Below are 18,235 nucleotides of genomic sequence, written 5' to 3' on the forward strand. Positions count from 1 at the left end.
TATTAGGATTTATTTACTGCCTTTTTGAAGGAATTCACTCAAGGCAGTGTACAGTAAAAATAAATCAAACAAACAATAATTACAGTAGTAGAATTATTCAAATAACAATACAAAATATGGCATAGTATACTACTTACAATGTCAACATAATACATAATAAAACAATTTAATAGACAGTGTAGGGCAGTGGTTCACAAACCTGGTCCTAGAGGCACCCCAGCCAGTCTGGCCCTCAGGACATCCACAACGAACACTCATGAAAGAAACCTGCACGCAGTGGAGGCAGTGCATTAAAATCTCTGTCATGAACATTCACCGTGGACATCCTGAAATATATGCATATTAATACAATTAAAACAAATTGAAATTAGAGGGGTAAGAAAATGTTAAACTGTCTAGCATTGTCCAGATCACATCAATAATAATAATAATAATAAAAACAGATACGTATTTTTCAGTCACTCATTGCTAGAATGAATCTTCAAGGAACATTTACTTCAAAAAGCCATGCAAGTGCAGTTGTTAGGGAATAAAAAGACTGCACTGGAACCAACTGATTCTGGCTGTTCGCAACAAAGGACCATAGTTGTCCATTCATTTGGAGGTTGGGGGCAATACTTTTGCATGGTTGAAACACGGTTTCAAAGGACACTTTAAATATAACAGCTTCCATATCATTTGGCCCCATATTCTAAAAAGCATGATGGGTGCACTGCCAATTATACAGCAGTCAAGAACATGGGGGGAAAAAAAGCTTTAATGCTACTTCTAGATGAACTTTTGATGACACCACACAAGCAACTTCATTTCTTAAGATAAAAGTAAAGTACGCAATATTTATGTTATAAAGTTTCAGAAATACTTTTATTTTGAAATGGAATCATAAATTCAACATAACAAAATGTAACAAAAATAAATAAGGAAAATAATGTGTTCATACAAAAAGAACAACACATAGTAAATGCAAAACATTCATTATAGAACACAAATATGTAAACGCTTGGAGAACACAAATTTAATTTTGTTCAGAGCATACATATTTATATTTAAACAGCCTTCTATTTTCCACTCCTATTTACAGAGAAATTGAGATTCAAAACATTCAACAGAAGGAAATGTTATTTTTTGTGTTTTTAGTTTAACATTATTTTTAAAATATATATGTGTGTATATATATATTTATGATTCATTCAAAAAAGGCCAAACCAGACATCCAGAAATCTCAGCTGCTGGAGGAAATTTTATATTCATGCAAGGTGTACCTTCAATGGTTTGACAGCTCTTGATAGGACACTATAAATTCCATAGGCACAAAATAGAGCAAAACACTTAAGGCGGCCTCCAGTTTTAAAAACACATTTTCCAACAGCTTCTGTAAAATGGTTTGCTTCTCTTCTATGTTGGGGTGGAGAATCCAGCTTTCTACCAAGCATATTCTGTATTCTTTTTTTTATTTATTTTAAACAAAAATACAAGATTATACAACAGTATTTTATACAATGACAATTTTTTGTTTCAATAACTGGTCCAAGTTACAGATTAAATACGTTTTTGACTTCTGAAATTCTGCACAGTTTAAAAATGTACAGAGACAAGTTTATTTTTCCTAAACATAGGTAGCATAGGATTATTGCTGAACTGTTAAAAGATCTATTGAAATAAAATGCTGAAAACTAATTTTCACCCTTAAGATACAGACCATTGAAAATTCCAGTCTATGAAAAGCTATGTTTAGCTGAATATTTTTCCAAATTACAGTGTTCTGGAAATATGAGGTTATTTACTGTTGCTCTTTCACATGTTATGTTTCTAGGAAAGTAGGCTTAGAGAGGGATATCTTAGACTTGCAAAGTGAAGGGATTATCAAAAGTGCTATATTACATTTTACTTTCTATAGTCCTTATAGTACAGGCATAAGATAGAAGGAAAGATTTGCTGTACAGTTTTAAAGAAAAGCTTACAGAAAAATTTGCATGGAAGTTATGTTTGGTAATCTGGAAACCAAGGAAAAGTACTGCATTTTAATGTCTAACTCTCTTAGAGAATTTATCCTGAAGTCTTATGTAGGGGAAACAAAAGTCATGATCACCTCAAGGAACACTAGCCCATCAATTATGTAAGCAAATTTCATATTTTAAATTGGCAACAAGGTATACAAATTGATTTGAACTAGTTTCCGGGTCCAGAGTCATGTGCTCTTTCTATTTTTTTTTTCTCATATGTTTAGATCTATTTTATAGTTCTAACATTTGGGCAGCAATAAGTTCTCTCTACTTTTTTTTTAATTATTCATGACAAACTTTTGAACAAAATTCAAAAGCACTAAATATATATTTCAAAAAGGTGATGAAAGCAGTCATGTTACAATAAGTTAACACTATTAGCAGTTTTTTTTATATACAAGAAAAGACCATTAGCTCATCATTTATATATTGATATATTCACCTACTATTTCATTCCCAGCAAATTTTTAGTGCAAACATAATAGCTTTACTTGGAAAAACCCCAAGTCAATTCATATAGCAACAAAGATATATAAATCACATAATAATTTGAAATCTTCAATACACAAGAATGAATGTTCGGTGAAATATATCAATGTATTCCTAAATTACTAAATATAAATGCTTATTATATAGAAACCATTAACTGTCCAATCTAAATAATGTTTAAGTCCATTTCACAGCACATTGGCACAGGAGACTTGGGATTTCATCAATGTTGTATGTTGATTTCTTGCATTTCACAGAATGGCTTAAAAAAAAAAAGTTTTTAAATAAGAAAAAAAATGGTTGTTTCATTTCCAGAATACACAACCACAAATCTGTCAAAAGTTCTTTGCTGTAATCATACTTTACTTTTTAAAGAGTTAACGAATCCTCAGGAAACCTTGGAAGAACAATTTTTTATTTTTGTATTTCTACTTTCGCAATGATGGATAAGAACACACAAAGAACTTTTGTTTCTTAAAACCCAGTTGAGCTCATTTCTTGTACCAGAACTAAATTCTAATCTGTTTGTGGTATCACAAAGCATTAGGATTCCAACTGAGGTTAAAGTACCAGGATAATTAGACTGGATAACAGATGGCTTCCATTATCAGCCCCCGGAATCTGAGAATATTTTTGAATATTCTACAGAATACTATGCAAAATAAATACCAGAGTAGTCATTTATCTGGTACGAAACAGTCAATGCAAACCCGGAAAGAAAATGTAGAAAAAAACCTTAAGTTATCAAATTGAATATAAATAGATAAGAATAATTTCCTGAAGTGTTATTAACTCTAATTGCTTGATTAAATTGATAAATGGTCAAAACAATATTAATAAAGATAAATTAATTTAACTTTATTCCTAGTCATTTTGTGTTCAGCAGCATAAACTGTCATTCATGTATGGTAGTATCTTCTTCTTCTCCATCGGGGTTGAACCTATTAAAATGTATACTGAAGTCAGGCTCAGATTCAACACTGTCTAATTCAGATGAGACTGAGATGACAGCAGAGTGGACAGCCCTGGCTTCCAGTTGACCATGCTCTGTCACCTGTGTGCAGGTAGTCTGGGAAGGAGGAGTGGACTTCAACTTAGGATGGGCTGGTAACACAGAACTGCTGAATCCCAAGCTGTTGAAGGCATCCAATGTTCCATCTGGGTCGATCATAGCATTGATCACTGAAAGAATCAAGTCAACAGACAACAATCAGGGGAAGAATAATTTACAGTCTCACTCTTATGCTTTTCAGCATAATACTTTAATCCAGTTCTTCTCATCCCTCTCCTGGAGGCACACCCAGGTAATCAGGTTTTCTGGATTACTCTAATGAATATGCATATGAGATCTGCATACAATGGGTCTCCAATATCTGCAAAGTTATTTCATGCTTATTCAGTATGGTAATCCTGAAAACCTGACTGGTGTACCTCTAGGAGAGGGTTGAGAAGCACTGTTTTAATCATTAATCCATCTCTTCCATGTCTAATCCAGTTACAGGTTAAGTAAAATATTTCACAGTGGAATATTCAATATGCATTCTAATATATTCTGTACACATTTCACATCATCATAACGAAAGTAAGGCAGATTGTATATACTGAGTTTATAACTTAACAATGAAAATGCAAAGTTCCCTGATTCCTTCAGAATCAAATTTAAGATTCTTATGTTAACCCATAGAGCCCTTTATTCTTGCACCCTTTTGTACTTAACCAGTCCATTGTTCCCTTACCAGTCATCTTGTCCTCTTCATTCTCAATATGAGAATCTGCTTGCTATCCCTTCACACATGAATTATTCATCTCAAAATCAATTGCTATACTAGCTTTGTTTTTCAGTTTTATCACTCTGGTCCTCCTTCCCATCTTATTATATGTTTGAATCTTCTTTTATGAAATTTAGGACAGGCCTAAAAAGGTGAAATTTGTTCTTCCTGATAATTTCCTTTCCTTGAATCCTGCTAGATCAGTCCATACTGATGGGTTCTGCTGCCCAATCAACAGACTGAGGCAGAAAACACTGATTTCCAGTGATGGTATTATAAGCGATGCAGCCTTGGAACTTGCCAGTAGATTACTGAAAAAGCTGATGCTGCAAAACAACTGTAAACAAACCACTCTACATACACCAGCCGAGGTAAGGAAGAAAAAAATTCTATATACCTCTGAAAGATCAGAGCTGAGACCACACTTCAACTCTTAAGAATAAAGATGTTGAAAGGACTTCCCCGAAGGCGATTTAGTCTTCCTGGGTGGATCCAGGTCTGGTCTATTGAGATTCAAGGAAAGAAATTACTAGGTAAGAGCAAATTCACATTCCTTATTGTCCTACTAGACTCGTACACACTGATGGGATGTACCCAAGCTTCATAGAACCAGGAGGGGAAGACAAAGCCCCCACAAGTACTGCCTTCCCAAGACACAGTTCTTCCTAGCTTGGACATCCAGTCTGTGATGCTTAACAATAAGTGCCTCAACAACCATGTTGTTGCCCTACAAATATTGTCTGCAGCAACTAATCTGCTGAGAAAGAAAGGGATCCCTACATAAGAGAGCTTGCAACTCCTAGTTATGTTTCAGGGAGCAGATGGCCACCAAGAATACCACCATTAAATAAAGATCCTATAGAGATGCTCAATTCAGAGGTACAAAGTAGTGCTGTCCGATTCAGTCAAAACTTTTTCAATTCGGTACGATTCGATTCTTTCAAAAAAATTGGTTTTTCGATTCAATTTGATTTAACTTGATTGAAATAGTGAGGCCCATATGCTAATATTATAACACACAGGGTAACCACCCCCCCCCCCCCCCCCCCCCAAAAAAAAACAGCCAGCAGTTGAACAAAGGCAAACTTTAGTGTGAGCACGCTATGCAGTGTTACATCATGTGAAAAGTGAAGTTTGGTCAAGTCCTACATCTTCCAGTTTTTATTAAGAAAAATCATTTTGTCCACTTTGGCTGGCTTCAGACAACTGCGTCTTGCAGCTATAATTTGTCCAGAAGCAGAAACATCTCTTTCTGAAGGCACAGAGGTGGCTGGCGTACACATAAACATACTGTTCTCCAGATGCAATTGTTGTGGCTTCCTCAAAAGCCTGTAAAACATAAACGAGTTTTTGGGCAAGATCATAGTCACGTTTGACAGGTGCTGCTGCTCAAAGCTTAAACCAGTGGGTTGCTTGCCCCTGAAACATGTTCAAAACAGAATAATCCATTTGTCTCTCTAAAAGGTAAACTTCTACAAAACAGATGAAGATGTGACTCCATGTGCCCCAATGAAAGGAGAATTTAATTCTACTTCCATTTAATTTCAATATATGCCATCATCTTTATAACACCAGGGTTCCCAAGGCAGATTACAACAACATTTAAGTTGAACCCATCAGGAAACAGGATATCCTCACTGAAATCTGGCCATCTGTATTGAATAGAAGAACAGTGAAGAAAAATAGGCACAAACTACAGAGTTTATAATTGTTGTTTCTACCAGCTACAATAATTTGTGAAGCTGTTTCAGTGATATTCAATTGTTATTTCTTTTCTCCTCCACCTTTTAAGGCATTGCCTATCCAACTGAAACAGCTTTAGACTTGTTACAGATGTGGACCAACAATAAAGAATGACAACGTGGAAGCAGCAGCTCATAGATTTGCTTGCTTTGTTTTGAGCATATGGCAATGATGGATGAGCTGGGGAGTGGACACACAGATTAACCAAATTGGCATACAGTGGACTTAGGCTCACATCCACTCCTGTCTATTAAACCTCCTTGTTTGGCTTGACAGTCAGTCCCACCCCCTGATGTCAGTTCCTGTTCCGGCTGTGCGCCAATAGAGAAACTTTCTTGCCTGTACCAACAATAGAGAGACCTTGGGCCCTGCCATGGTAAGTATCTTCTCACTACTGCTGCTTCCCTCAGCAGCTACAGTGGCTTGGGTGACAGCTGGAGGGAGGGAAGCAGCGGCCTGGATGACAGTGGGTGGGAGGGACGAATCGATTTGAATCATGAATTGGACAGCACTAGTACAAAGTGTGAACCTACCAGGTCCTAAGGGAGGGCAGATCTGTTAACTCTTCACAAGAACTTGCAAATATCCAGATGTGCTGCCACAAAACTCATTTCACTGTACCTCTAACAAGCTTGCACTGCCTCTTGAACACTGAAGGTCCAAGCCACTCTCTATCCCTCTTTGCAAGGGCCGAACGGAATGAATATTTGCCTCCCTTGCAGACAAACCTCAACCTTTGCACCAGGATTCTCACACTTGCCAGACATGGACATGTGCTGCGGACATGGAGGTCCCATGCACCATTAAATGCGTAGCCACTACTGCTGAAAAATAACCATTGTGAATCAATCAAGCCAAAACAGATCCATTCTAAGCATTCACCACCTTCTGTGAAAGTATTTCCTGGTGTTGCTTTTAAGTTTTCCTCCTTGCAGCTTTATGTCCTCTGGTTCTATAGTCTCCCCATTTTTGGTTTCAAGATATGGAAAAAATGTTCAGTCAATGAGAATAGTCTGATAACACAAAACATAAGATGAGATAACATAAGATAACATAGGCAGAACCCTGCTAAGTAGCCATGGATGCCAGAGATGAATCAATGCTAACAGGGCAAGACTCCTTCCTGTCTGTAGAACCATGTCACTTTACAGTTTTGCCACATCAGCATCAGGCTGAAGACAGTGATCTAAAGGGGACTTGTGTGAGCTCCTGCCCAAGGCATTAACTCCAGTATGGCTGACATGAACCCTAATAATTGGATATAATCTTAGGCTCTGGGAGATAGCTGGAAAAAAAAAAGGCTTCAATCTGCAAGAGTGCCTGTTCATTCTGTCCCTGATCTCAGTATCGAACATTGTGCCCAAATATTCTAGGGCAGTGGTTCTCAACCCAGTCCTCAGGGCATATCTAGCCAGTCAGTTTTTCAAGATATTCACAATGAAAATGTATGAGAGAGATTTGCATGCATTACTTCCTTTGTGTATAAATCTATATAATGTATATTCATTCTGAATATCTTGAAAACCTGACTGGTTATATGTGCCCTGAGGACAAGGTTGAGAACCACTACTCTAGAGACCAAGAGGGAAACAAATTGTTCCTTGAATTGTTCATTATCTAACTCAGGTCCTCTGAAACCTGAATCACACTGTGAGAAGCCGCCCAAGCATCCTCTGACTTGGCACATGTCAGCCAATCATCCAGTTATGGATTAACTCCAATTCCCTCTTTGTGTAAAAAGGCTGTCACTTCTACCATCGTTTTCTAAAATGTTTTCGGAGCCACAGCCAGGCCAAAGGGCAGGGCACTTAACTGAAAGCCCAGAACCCAAAACCAGAGAAACTGTTGCTGAAACTCTTGTATCTGTATGTTCAGATAAGTGTCAGACAAGTCTAAGTGTCACGTTTGTGACCGTTTCCTTGTCTGTGCTCACCTCGCCCCTCTGGTGGCCAGACCTGGTGGCTGCAATGGACTGTCTGTTTACTGATACCCATTCTAGACTTCAGCCCAGTTCAGTCCAGATCTTCCGGGCTGCCAGAATTGCTTTCCTTGTTTGTACCTGAACAGCACCCGTAGTTGCCTTGTGATTGCTGCAGCTGAGCTTTAGCAGCTGATGGACTTTATTAATCACTTAGAAACTTCTGTGTTTGCCTTTGCATCGTCTAAGGTCCCTGGTATGTGGGTGTGCTCTGTGCACTTCTGCCTAGTCCAGTTTTATTCTGAGTTTCTTGCCTGATTCTAGTTTGTGTGTAGTTAGCTTTGGTTTTATTGCTTAGTTCCTAGTCTTGTTTCTGGTTTGCATTCCCTTGTCTTGTGTCTGTGTTTCTGTCTTAGTGGCTGCCTGGCAGCTTTTAGTCCTGACTCTGTTGTGTGTTTCCTGCTGGTATCCAGTTCCTGCCCAGTCCGGTAAGTCCTGCCAGCCACCTGCACCCAGGGGCTCAACTCCTGGGGAAGGGTGGTCAAGTGCAGGTGAAGCCTTGCTCCAGTCCTGTGTTCCAGTCCAAGTATTCTTGTCCAGTGTGTTCCTGCTTTGTGTGTGTGTTAGCCCAGTGCTGGTTGGGGTGGTTTTGCCTACCATTGCCGCTCCTTGGCAGCGGCCCAAGGGCTCACAAACCTAGTTGCTGCTTTGAGACCTGACACTAAGAAAGTTAGAAACCTGCCCTTCCTGACTGCTGCTATAATGGATTGCAATGTCTCTATAATGAACTGGGAGACACCTGCACAATCACAAGCATTTATATCTTCCTTATTCCCAAGAAATTTGGTTCAAAGTGACTTACAACAAAAGTGAAATTATACAAAAACTAAACAAAACCTCCAGAGTGACCTTGACCCCTTTGAGGTCCAAAATGTGGCAGAATGAACCCCCTTTAGTCCAGTGTACATTGTTGCATATGCCTAGTAGCACTATAGAAATGATAAGTAGTAGTAGTAGTAGTAGTACTTTAGGACCACAAAATAAATGGAATAGCACCCTCTTCTGCACTCCTCTGGAAGGACTGAACAATGGCCCTCAACTGTAATAACCATTGAAAGGGTTTCTTCCACAGCTGTCCTATTTAGCACTGATCCACAGGAAGACTTCATAAAGGGGAATGGGACTTGATATACCGCCTTTCTGTGGTATTTTGCAACTACATTCAAAGCGGTTTACATATATACAGGTACTTATTTTGTACCTGGGGCAATGCAGGGTTAAGTGACTTGCCCACAGTCACAAGAAGCTGCAGTGGGAATCGAACCCAGTTCCCCAGGATCAAAGTCCGCTGCACTAACCACTAGGCTACTCCTCCATTGGAAATGGGTTATGTAAACTCTGGAGCAGGTGTGGACAACTACGGGCCTCAAGAGCCACAACCCAGTCAGATTTTCAATATTTCCACAATGAATATTTATGAGAGCTATCTGCATACAATGGAAGCAGTACATGCAAATTAATTAAAAGAACGTTCAATGTGGAAATCTTGAACACTTTAATGGATTGCCCTGGAAGACCAGGGTTACCCATCCCTGCTCTAGAGTATAGTCCTGTTCGATCACCTCCAGCACCCATTGATCTGAAGTGATACAGACCTATTCCAAGTAAAAAAGAGGGAGTTCTCCTACCAGTTGGCCCTTGGGTGGCTCTGTGACCCCTCATTGGGTTCTTTTGCCCTCTGTTATCCTGGGATTTGCTGGCTCCCACAGAAAGGGTGGTGGAGGTGTGGAATGGCTTCCCGGTGGAGGTGGTGGAGTTGAGGACTGTTCCACAATTTAAAATGGCATGGGATAAGCATGTGGGATCGCTTAGGAACAGGAAGAATTAGGGGTTACAGAGGATGGGCAGACTGGATGGGTCATATGGCCTTTATCTGCCGTCATGTTTCTATGTTAACCTGCTGAGAAAAGAAAGTGCAGGGCAAGTGTTGGAAATAAACTTAATCCATCAGATGAGACATGCTTGCTGATCCCTTAATGGAGCACGATCAGTCTTCGAGAAGCCTCTAAGGCCTCGACTCACCCAAATCCTTGATGAGTTTCTTGAGATCCTCATCAAAAACGAGCTTGCTCCTAAAGAGAAACTTGTTAAGGCATGTTTTAGAGGCCGAACTAGCTATAGCCATCTCTACCACCACCACCACCACCACCGACAGCGTGTTCCTGGAACTAATCTGGACCAGGTCATACAAGGCATCCACTATAAAGACAGTATCTGATTTTAGCTGCACCATACCCTGGCTCTCTGGGGGTTACTGAATCCATTAAAGAAGTGCATAGGTAATATAGTCCCTGCTTATTGCCATTTGGACCACAAAGTCATGGTCACAAAAGCTTGTTCAACACACTTCCACTTTTCTATCTTGTGAATCACTGAAGGCGAAGCCTCCTTTCACCAAAATAGCAATTTTCTTGGTTACCACTGTCATAGAGGCATCTGTTTGAGAAAGGTGAAACAGCTTTTCAAAATTATCATGAGGTAGTAGTAAAGTTTTGTCATGAACCTGTTGCTGCATCCACTGCCTTCTGGGACCACTGCTGCCTATCGGGACTCTTATCCTACCAGGGCTGGGACACACAGGTTATTGTCCTGGACCAAAGGTTCTTCCTCAGGAAAACATTCACAGACTAATCCCTAAGAACTCACATCGGGTACTGGAGCTTGACCTAGGGTCACAGGCTTTAGCCTGCAACTCTAGGAGCTAGATAATCAAAAGAAACTCCAGCTGCACCAGATCAAGCTGCAACCGTATGCTGGAGGCAGAGAATACTGGCAGGTTTCAGGGCTGTATAATTCCTTATACTTCTGTTGCACTGGAAATCAGTGTTTTCTGCTTCATTTGCTAGTTGGGGAGCACAACCCACCAGTCTAGACTGGACTAGCATGATAACAAGGAATGCTCATTTTCACTCAGGCCTATAATCTATGGGACAGGGAGGGGTCTTCAGGGATGACTACCACACCAGTGCATGTGAGTTATCCCTTTCTTTACAGACCTCTTTGACTTTGTCCCACCGCCCTTCCCCTATGAATTCTTTCCTTCCCTATGATTATACCTCTTTTTTTTTTACCTATGTATGTGCCACTTTTTGTTTTATGTTATACACATACTCTTTTTTTTATTGAATACAACTTTGTTGTGATACCTTGAAAAAGTGACATAGAAAAACTATATAAGTAACTAAAATAAAACAAATGAAAATATTTGAAAAAATGCTTTGTCGTGGAGTGCAATAGAAATATTTACCACTCTACAGCCTTACAGTACAAGTATATACAATATTACAGACTAATGAAATGATTGCATATACAGTGCAATAAATAAAAAACTGTGAAGGAGAGAAAAGTAAAACATGTGGATAGTATAAACAAAAAGAGAAGCTTCCAATTTTGGCAAATCCCTTCCTCTCTTGCTGCGAGGTCTTAAGTAATTATTTTAAGTTTTAAACTACTAGAGGATACAAAGAGGAGCACTTTCAAAAGAATGTCCAAGTCAGAATTGGGACAGCCTGCTCATAACGCCCAAAACACACCCTGCCCATCTGACTGCTATTTTTAAACAAGAAAAATGTCAGGGTTTCCTTTCGAAAAAAAAAAAAAAGGTGAGAACGTTCAAAATGAACAGTCATTTTCCAAAATAAAATGTCCAAATTATGAATGCCAAAAAATCTATGTTACAAACTGCCATACATCTTGGCCAAACAATATGAACTGATTACAAGTTCAGCATGTGGTATTGTAATATAATTTGTGATACCATTGTATTCTGCCAGGGATTCAGGTTAAACATAAGAAAATGGCTTTAAAAAAGTAATTTCAAAATGAGCTATCAAAAATTGATTGAGGGTACTTTCAACTAATTTATGTTATACTGATGTTATAGCTTTTCTCAGTTCCTGCCTCTTCCCCAAAAACGATCATTTAGAAGCCTATGCACGACAATTTATCAGGAAGGCTAAGGGCTTTACAATTTTATTTGGGTGGGGAGGAGGGCTTGGGTAACCTTGATGTAGGGGTGGAGTTCACTTGATGGTGTTCGGGTTTTATCATGAGGTCAGAATAATTTTGATGGCATGGGGAGAAAAGGAGATTAACTTTTCCATGCTAACTGGGCCTTTCACCTTGGGCCAGTTAACATGGTACATTTTGACCTCCACTACTGATTACGTTTGAAGATATATATCTTTCAAACAACCTTAAAAGGTACAAAATCATATTAAAAAATTTTTTTGTGTGTGCAACTATATATTTATATATAAATATCACTAAAACCCTTTTCCTTACACACACTTTTCTGCTTACCTCCTACAGTTGATTCAATTTAGGAGGCATGATAAGTGATGTCTTGCCATATATGTAATAATTTTACCAGCATGAATGCTGAAACTTTATTTAGAATTTTAATGCACAGGGTCGTCTTTCATAATTTAACACTATTGTATCAGAGTGTAACACAATCTAAAGCTTTTCCTTGTATTAGTCAATGCTAATAACTAGAGGTGGGCAATGATCAAAAGATTTAATCGCAATGGATTGTGCAATTAAAATTTTTATTTGCTCCGTTAATCATGGCATGCATTTTGGGCACATGCTTTTACAATTTTTTGACACAATTACCCTTTTGAACATATACTCAGCATGGTCGATTATCATTCACAACATGCTATTCAATTAGGGGTGGGCAACGATTAAAAAAAACAAAATTGTATTAAAATTTTTAATCATAGGATTAGCCGTACCTCTGGGCTGGATGGCTTGGTACAAGTCAATTCCCACTGCATGGAAATTTTTTAAACCTGCTGAATATAATGAAAAGTTGCATACACATAATTCCTTCCCACAGCACATTGCTCCCCTCCCCTCCATACAGGTACCTACCTTTCTCCTTTCCTGCTTCATCCTTCTCCTGCACATACACCCAAGTGTCTCCCCTTCTGCTATTAAACCTCTTATGCCTGACACACAGACGCCCATTTCCTTCCCCTCCTGCCGCTAACCCCCCCTTCACATTTATCTGGCTCTTCATAGGGTCTCCAGCAGTGATTCCTGCATGCTATTTGCAACTGATGCCGATGCCTTCCCTCTGCTACATTATGGCAAGGTGAAATAGGATAGGCAGGAGAGAGAAAGCAATGCTGGACAACAGACAGGACTTAAAAAATTTGATCATGATTAGAAAAATGTAATCACAGCTAATTATTTTTTAAATTAATCGCATTAATAGTGCACTAAATGCCCACCCCTAGTAATAACAAATTCTGATAGAAAGAAATGTACTACCGACGCCAATATACAGTTCATAGACATGGCAGGAATTTGGTCAAACCCCCTTATATGGTACATTCAGGACACAGAGAGTAAACAAATCATACCAGTAAAATTATAGAAAAATACTTAAAAAAAGGTTTCCACATTTTATTCAGTCTCTGTGCTCAGCAGAATGAAGTTGCAATGCTGAGGGATCGATTCCAGAAAATTAACAGTTAAGGAAATGTTCATACCTTGCAGCTGCTTTTCAACTCGTTTCAACTCCTGCAAGATGGACAATATTTCCTGAAATGAACAAAAAAACATGCTTTGCATTAATTTTCATTGGGCTTAGTAAAGGGGCCTCTAGATGCATCAATTACACACTGTAAATGACGGCAGATAAAGACCAGCATGGCCCATCCAGTATCCCCAGAAAGGTAGTCAGGGTTGTAAATGCAATGCTGTGTACCCCTCCCCCCCCCCCAATTGTCTTTAGGGGTGTAACTGATGCCTGATGCAGTCTACCACCCATTTTGCCTCTTTTTTTTTTTCAAGTGTAAGTTTTACCATAAATGGAAATGCTCAATGCTTTTATTCCATTTTCATGCTGCCATCTAAATTCCTTACAACACCCAATGCTTTGACCTATCTCATACCTCTCCTAATCTCTGAGCACTGGCTCCCTATATCTGCGACTATTAAATTCAAGATTCTGCTCATGGTTTATAAGGGACTGCATCCTTCTGCCCCAGATTATCTCTTGAACCTTCTCATTCATACATCCTATCTTGTCATCTGCAATCCTCTTAGCTAGCTTTACTCTCTCTTCCTCCTCAATCTCACCTTTTCCTTGATATATCTCATGACATTGACCTTCTGTCATATTGGACTGTGCCTCTGGAATGCCCTACCACCTGAACTGACACATGAATCTGTTTTAGTCGCATTAACACGACTTAGGGCTCTAACACCGCTTGATGAACTCCCCACTTAGTGTTTGGAAAATGTATATAAGCGTTATTAGGGCAATTTTTGGAAACTGAGCTATGAAAAAGTGGGAAGACTTAAACAATCAAGATTATTGGTTTCTTATTAATTTCTTGAATTTCTACATTTTAATGCACTTTTTTATTTCTGAATATTTCCAAGTGTGACGCTATACATTTTCCCAACCCCAGATGTTCAACATCTTCACCGCCTTCTATCGTGGACCAGACTAGCCTTTTAAAATTCCATCAAAATTCTGGGTGTGACCTTTGATTTCGAACTTATTTAAAAATCATATATATTAATCCTGCTCTCATTTTTTTCTTCACACAGGATTCATACAACTAAAACCTTCCTTGCCTCTTCCCCACATCTGCACTTTAATCTTGGTTCTTGAGATTTTTCATCTGGATTATTGTAACTCTCTTTACTCAGATATGCTACTTTAATCTCTTAAGCGTTTGCAACTTATACACTCTATCACAGCAAAACATCTTCACAATTCCCCTCTCTTTGATCACGTTACATCTCTCAAAGGCCCTTTTACTAAGGTGCCTATGCACGTCCAATTCGCATCAAAGTGGAACTACCACCCAGGTACCAAATGCCTCGGTGGTAATTCCATTTTTGACGCAGGTCCAAAACACGCAGTAGGAATTTTCTACCACTTGGTGCTTACCTGGCAGTAATCGGCAGTGTATGAATGCTGATTATCACCCGGTTAACGTGTGAGACCTTAACACTATGTCAATGGGTGGCGGTAAGGTCGCAAGCCAAAAATGGATGTGTGCTGGTTTTAATTTTGCTGCCTTTTTTGCAGGTGCACTGAAATATGCACCTGTATATGTCCAAAACATGCGGCTACACCAGCGCAGGCCATTTTCTTTAGCACACCTTAGTAAAAGGGCTCCTTAATCTTCAAACACTGGCTGCCCATTTCCACAAGAATAAAGTTTAAAATCCTAACCCTGGTATTCAAGGGAACTAATGATCCCTACAGTTGTTTCAGCAAGCCTTATTATATCTTTCCTCACACAATCAATTTTGTCTTGACACCACTTACCAGACCACATTTTGCTATGCAAGACTATCTGTGGAACACTTTACCACGTGATATTAGAACTGAGCCTTCAATCAGTAAACTTAAAAAGCGGATCAAGATCTGGCTGTTTAAACTCACATAAGATCAATACCAGATCCCTTCCTCCTCTCCTACCCCACCCCATTATTAACTATTCCAGGTTAAGAAACCCCTCTTCATATTTTCACTCTTATATGCTTGCTCCCCCCCCCCCAACTTTCTCCTTCTCCCTTTTTTCTGCTGTTACCTTTGCTATTCTCTGATTTTTAATATTGTACACAACTTAGCAGCAACCTTATGCAATGGATTGCATATCAAGCATTTGCAAATAAATAAATTATTCTTTCACATTGAAAATGTAGAGTATGGATCAGTGGAACTCATGCATTTTGAATTGTATTTTTTAGCCAGCAGAATGTGAAAAAAATGTATAAGAGTAAAGACTTTCAAAGGCACTGCACATTTCATTAAGAAAAACAAATCTGTATTAAAAAAAAAATCTTAGGGGTCCTTTTACTAAGGTGCGATAAATTATAAGACACCCATGGGAATATAATGGGTTTCTTATAATTTAGTGAGAACTAAATCTGTTAGTGCACCTTTGTAAAAAAACTCCTTAGTGAATCTAACATAGTAAATGACAGAATAAAGACCAGCATTGGTCCATTCAGTTTGCCCAGAAAGTTGGTTAGGATTGTATCTGCTGCTCCACCCAGATTTAAAGAAGAAAAAAACCCCAGAATGGTGGTTAGGATTCTCCCTGCCGTTCCACCCAGATTTAAAGGAAAAAACAAAACAAAACACATTGTTTGGGGGGTAAAGTGTGGAAGTCATTCTCCCACCACCTCCTGCAGTAGAGCATTCCATTTATTTATTTATTGTGCATTTAAATCGCACATTTTCCCACTCATGCAGGCACCTTCTGTGTAAAAGTATTTTCTGATGTTATTGTTTCCCTCCTTGCAGCTTTATTTTATGTCCTCTGATTCTATAGAGGGGCATAATTGAACGCGGACACCTGTCTCCATGGGCGACTATCTCCGAGAATGGGTACGCAAAGGGGCAGGACAGACCATATTTTCGAAAAAGATGGGCGTCCATCTTTTGTTTCCATAATACGGTTGGTGCCGGGCAAATGCATTGGATTTGGGCGGATTTGAGATGGGCGGTATCGGTTTTCAGCGATAATGGAAACCGAAGCCGCCCAGCTAAAAAACGAACACATCAGCTCCCTTCCCTTGGGTGCTGAGCCCCCCTAAATCTTCCCCTCAAAACCCACTCCCCACAACTCTACACCCGTACCATAGCACTTATGGGCGAAGGGGCGCACCTACATGTGGGCACAGTGGGTTTGGGGGGGGGGTTGGAGGGCTCCCATTTACCACCACAAGTATAACACGTAATGGGTGGGGTGGGCCTGGGTCCACCTGCCTGAAGTGCACTGCACCCACTAAAAACTGCTCCAGGGACCTGCATAGTGCTGTCAGGGAGCTGGGTATGACATTTGAGGCTGGCATACAGGCTGGAAAAAAGTTTTTAAAGTTCTTGTTTTTTTGGTGGGAGGGGGTTAGTGACCACTGGGGGAGTCAGGGGAGGTCATCCCCGATTCCTGTGGGTGGTCATTTGGGCAGTTGGGGCACTTTTTGGGGACTTGTTCGTGGAAAAAAAAGGGTCCAAAAAAGCAGCCCAAATTCTCACTACTGCCGCCCTTCTTTTTTCCATTATCAGCCGAGGGCGCCCATCTCTCCTCGGCCGATAAACACGCCCCAGTCCCGCCTTCACCATGCCCCTGTCAACTTTGTTTGTTCCCGTGACAGACTGCAGTTGGAGGCACCCAAAATCGGCTTTCGATTATACAGATTTGGGCGCCCACGGGAGAAAGGCGCCCATCTCCCGATTTTGGTCGAAATATGGGCATCTTTCTCTTTCGAAAATAAGCCTGATAGTCTCCCCATTTTGGAAAAGGTTAGTTTGCTTATTAATATATTTCAAGTATTTAAATGTCTGTATCACATTTCCCCCTGTTGTTCCTCTCCTCCAGGATATATATATTCAGGCAGCACACCAAATTTATATGAGACTACCAGCAGTCTATATGATTGAAAGTTCCAGAGGATCCTAAAAAAATGGTTTTGAGTTATAAAAAATATTATTCAATCAATCAATCAATCAATCAATCAGTGAAAAGAAATAATAGTACAGCTACAAGGAAATATCTTCTAAATATGCAGATTTTCTTCTTTACATACCATTCTATTCAAAATGATCACAAAAAAATCATATTTAAACATATAAATCTAGTGTAAATGGTAATTAGAAACAACTGGTAAACTGTGGCTTTCCACAGATTTGAAGTTTTCTGCCATGGGCTCCTTTAAAATGAGTTGAAAATCAGCATGTTGCCATGGGTCAGTCATGGAATATTGGCAGTTTCCTATCTGCTGACATTACACAATGTAATGTTTTGTTCATATGGTGTATAGTTCTGAATATGTTTCTTTCCTTTCCAGTTTTTAGAGCTGATAAATTTATAGAACAGCCATCCTGTTAGCATATCAATGAAATGCTTTGATGTCCCCATGCATACCTCCTACCCACCCCCACCCTCCCCCCTCCCACCCTGTCAGACTGTCAAAGTAATGCTTGGATGTTTCACTTATATATACTATCTGCTACCACATTTGCTTATTTCCGATCTGACGAAGAAGGGCAACCTTCGAAAGCTAATCAAGAAATGTTATGTCCAATAAAAAAGGTATCATCTTATTTTCTTTTCCATGTTTTATTTTGTTTGATTTCTATTGATAACCTTAAGAAAAAAGAATGTCACATTAGGGACTCTATTACGAGGTGTCTAATGTGACATTAACTATTACTCCATTAACTTTAGTAGTAAAATAACTAAGAACAAAAGAATAACCATACTGGGTCAGAC

At 39.3% G+C, this 18,235-nt stretch overlaps 1 protein-coding gene across 1 annotated transcript in view; it reads right to left on the reverse strand.

The window, feature by feature from the left end:
* Positions 1 to 3,319: 3,319 nt before the first annotated feature.
* CEP170 (centrosomal protein 170) overlaps positions 3,320 to 18,235 on the reverse strand; it is a 203,682-nt gene continuing 188,766 nt past the window's right edge. The window contains exons 19-20 of the mRNA XM_030196425.1: positions 13,484 to 13,535; positions 3,320 to 3,674 (exon numbers count right to left, since the gene is read on the reverse strand). Of these exons, the coding sequence (XP_030052285.1) occupies positions 3,388 to 3,674; positions 13,484 to 13,535 (339 nt within the window). The 3' untranslated portion in view covers positions 3,320 to 3,387. The remainder of the gene's footprint in view (positions 3,675 to 13,483; positions 13,536 to 18,235) is intronic.

This window comes from Microcaecilia unicolor, chromosome 3 (assembly GCF_901765095.1).
Source record: "Microcaecilia unicolor chromosome 3, aMicUni1.1, whole genome shotgun sequence".
NCBI lineage: Eukaryota > Metazoa > Chordata > Amphibia > Gymnophiona > Siphonopidae > Microcaecilia > Microcaecilia unicolor.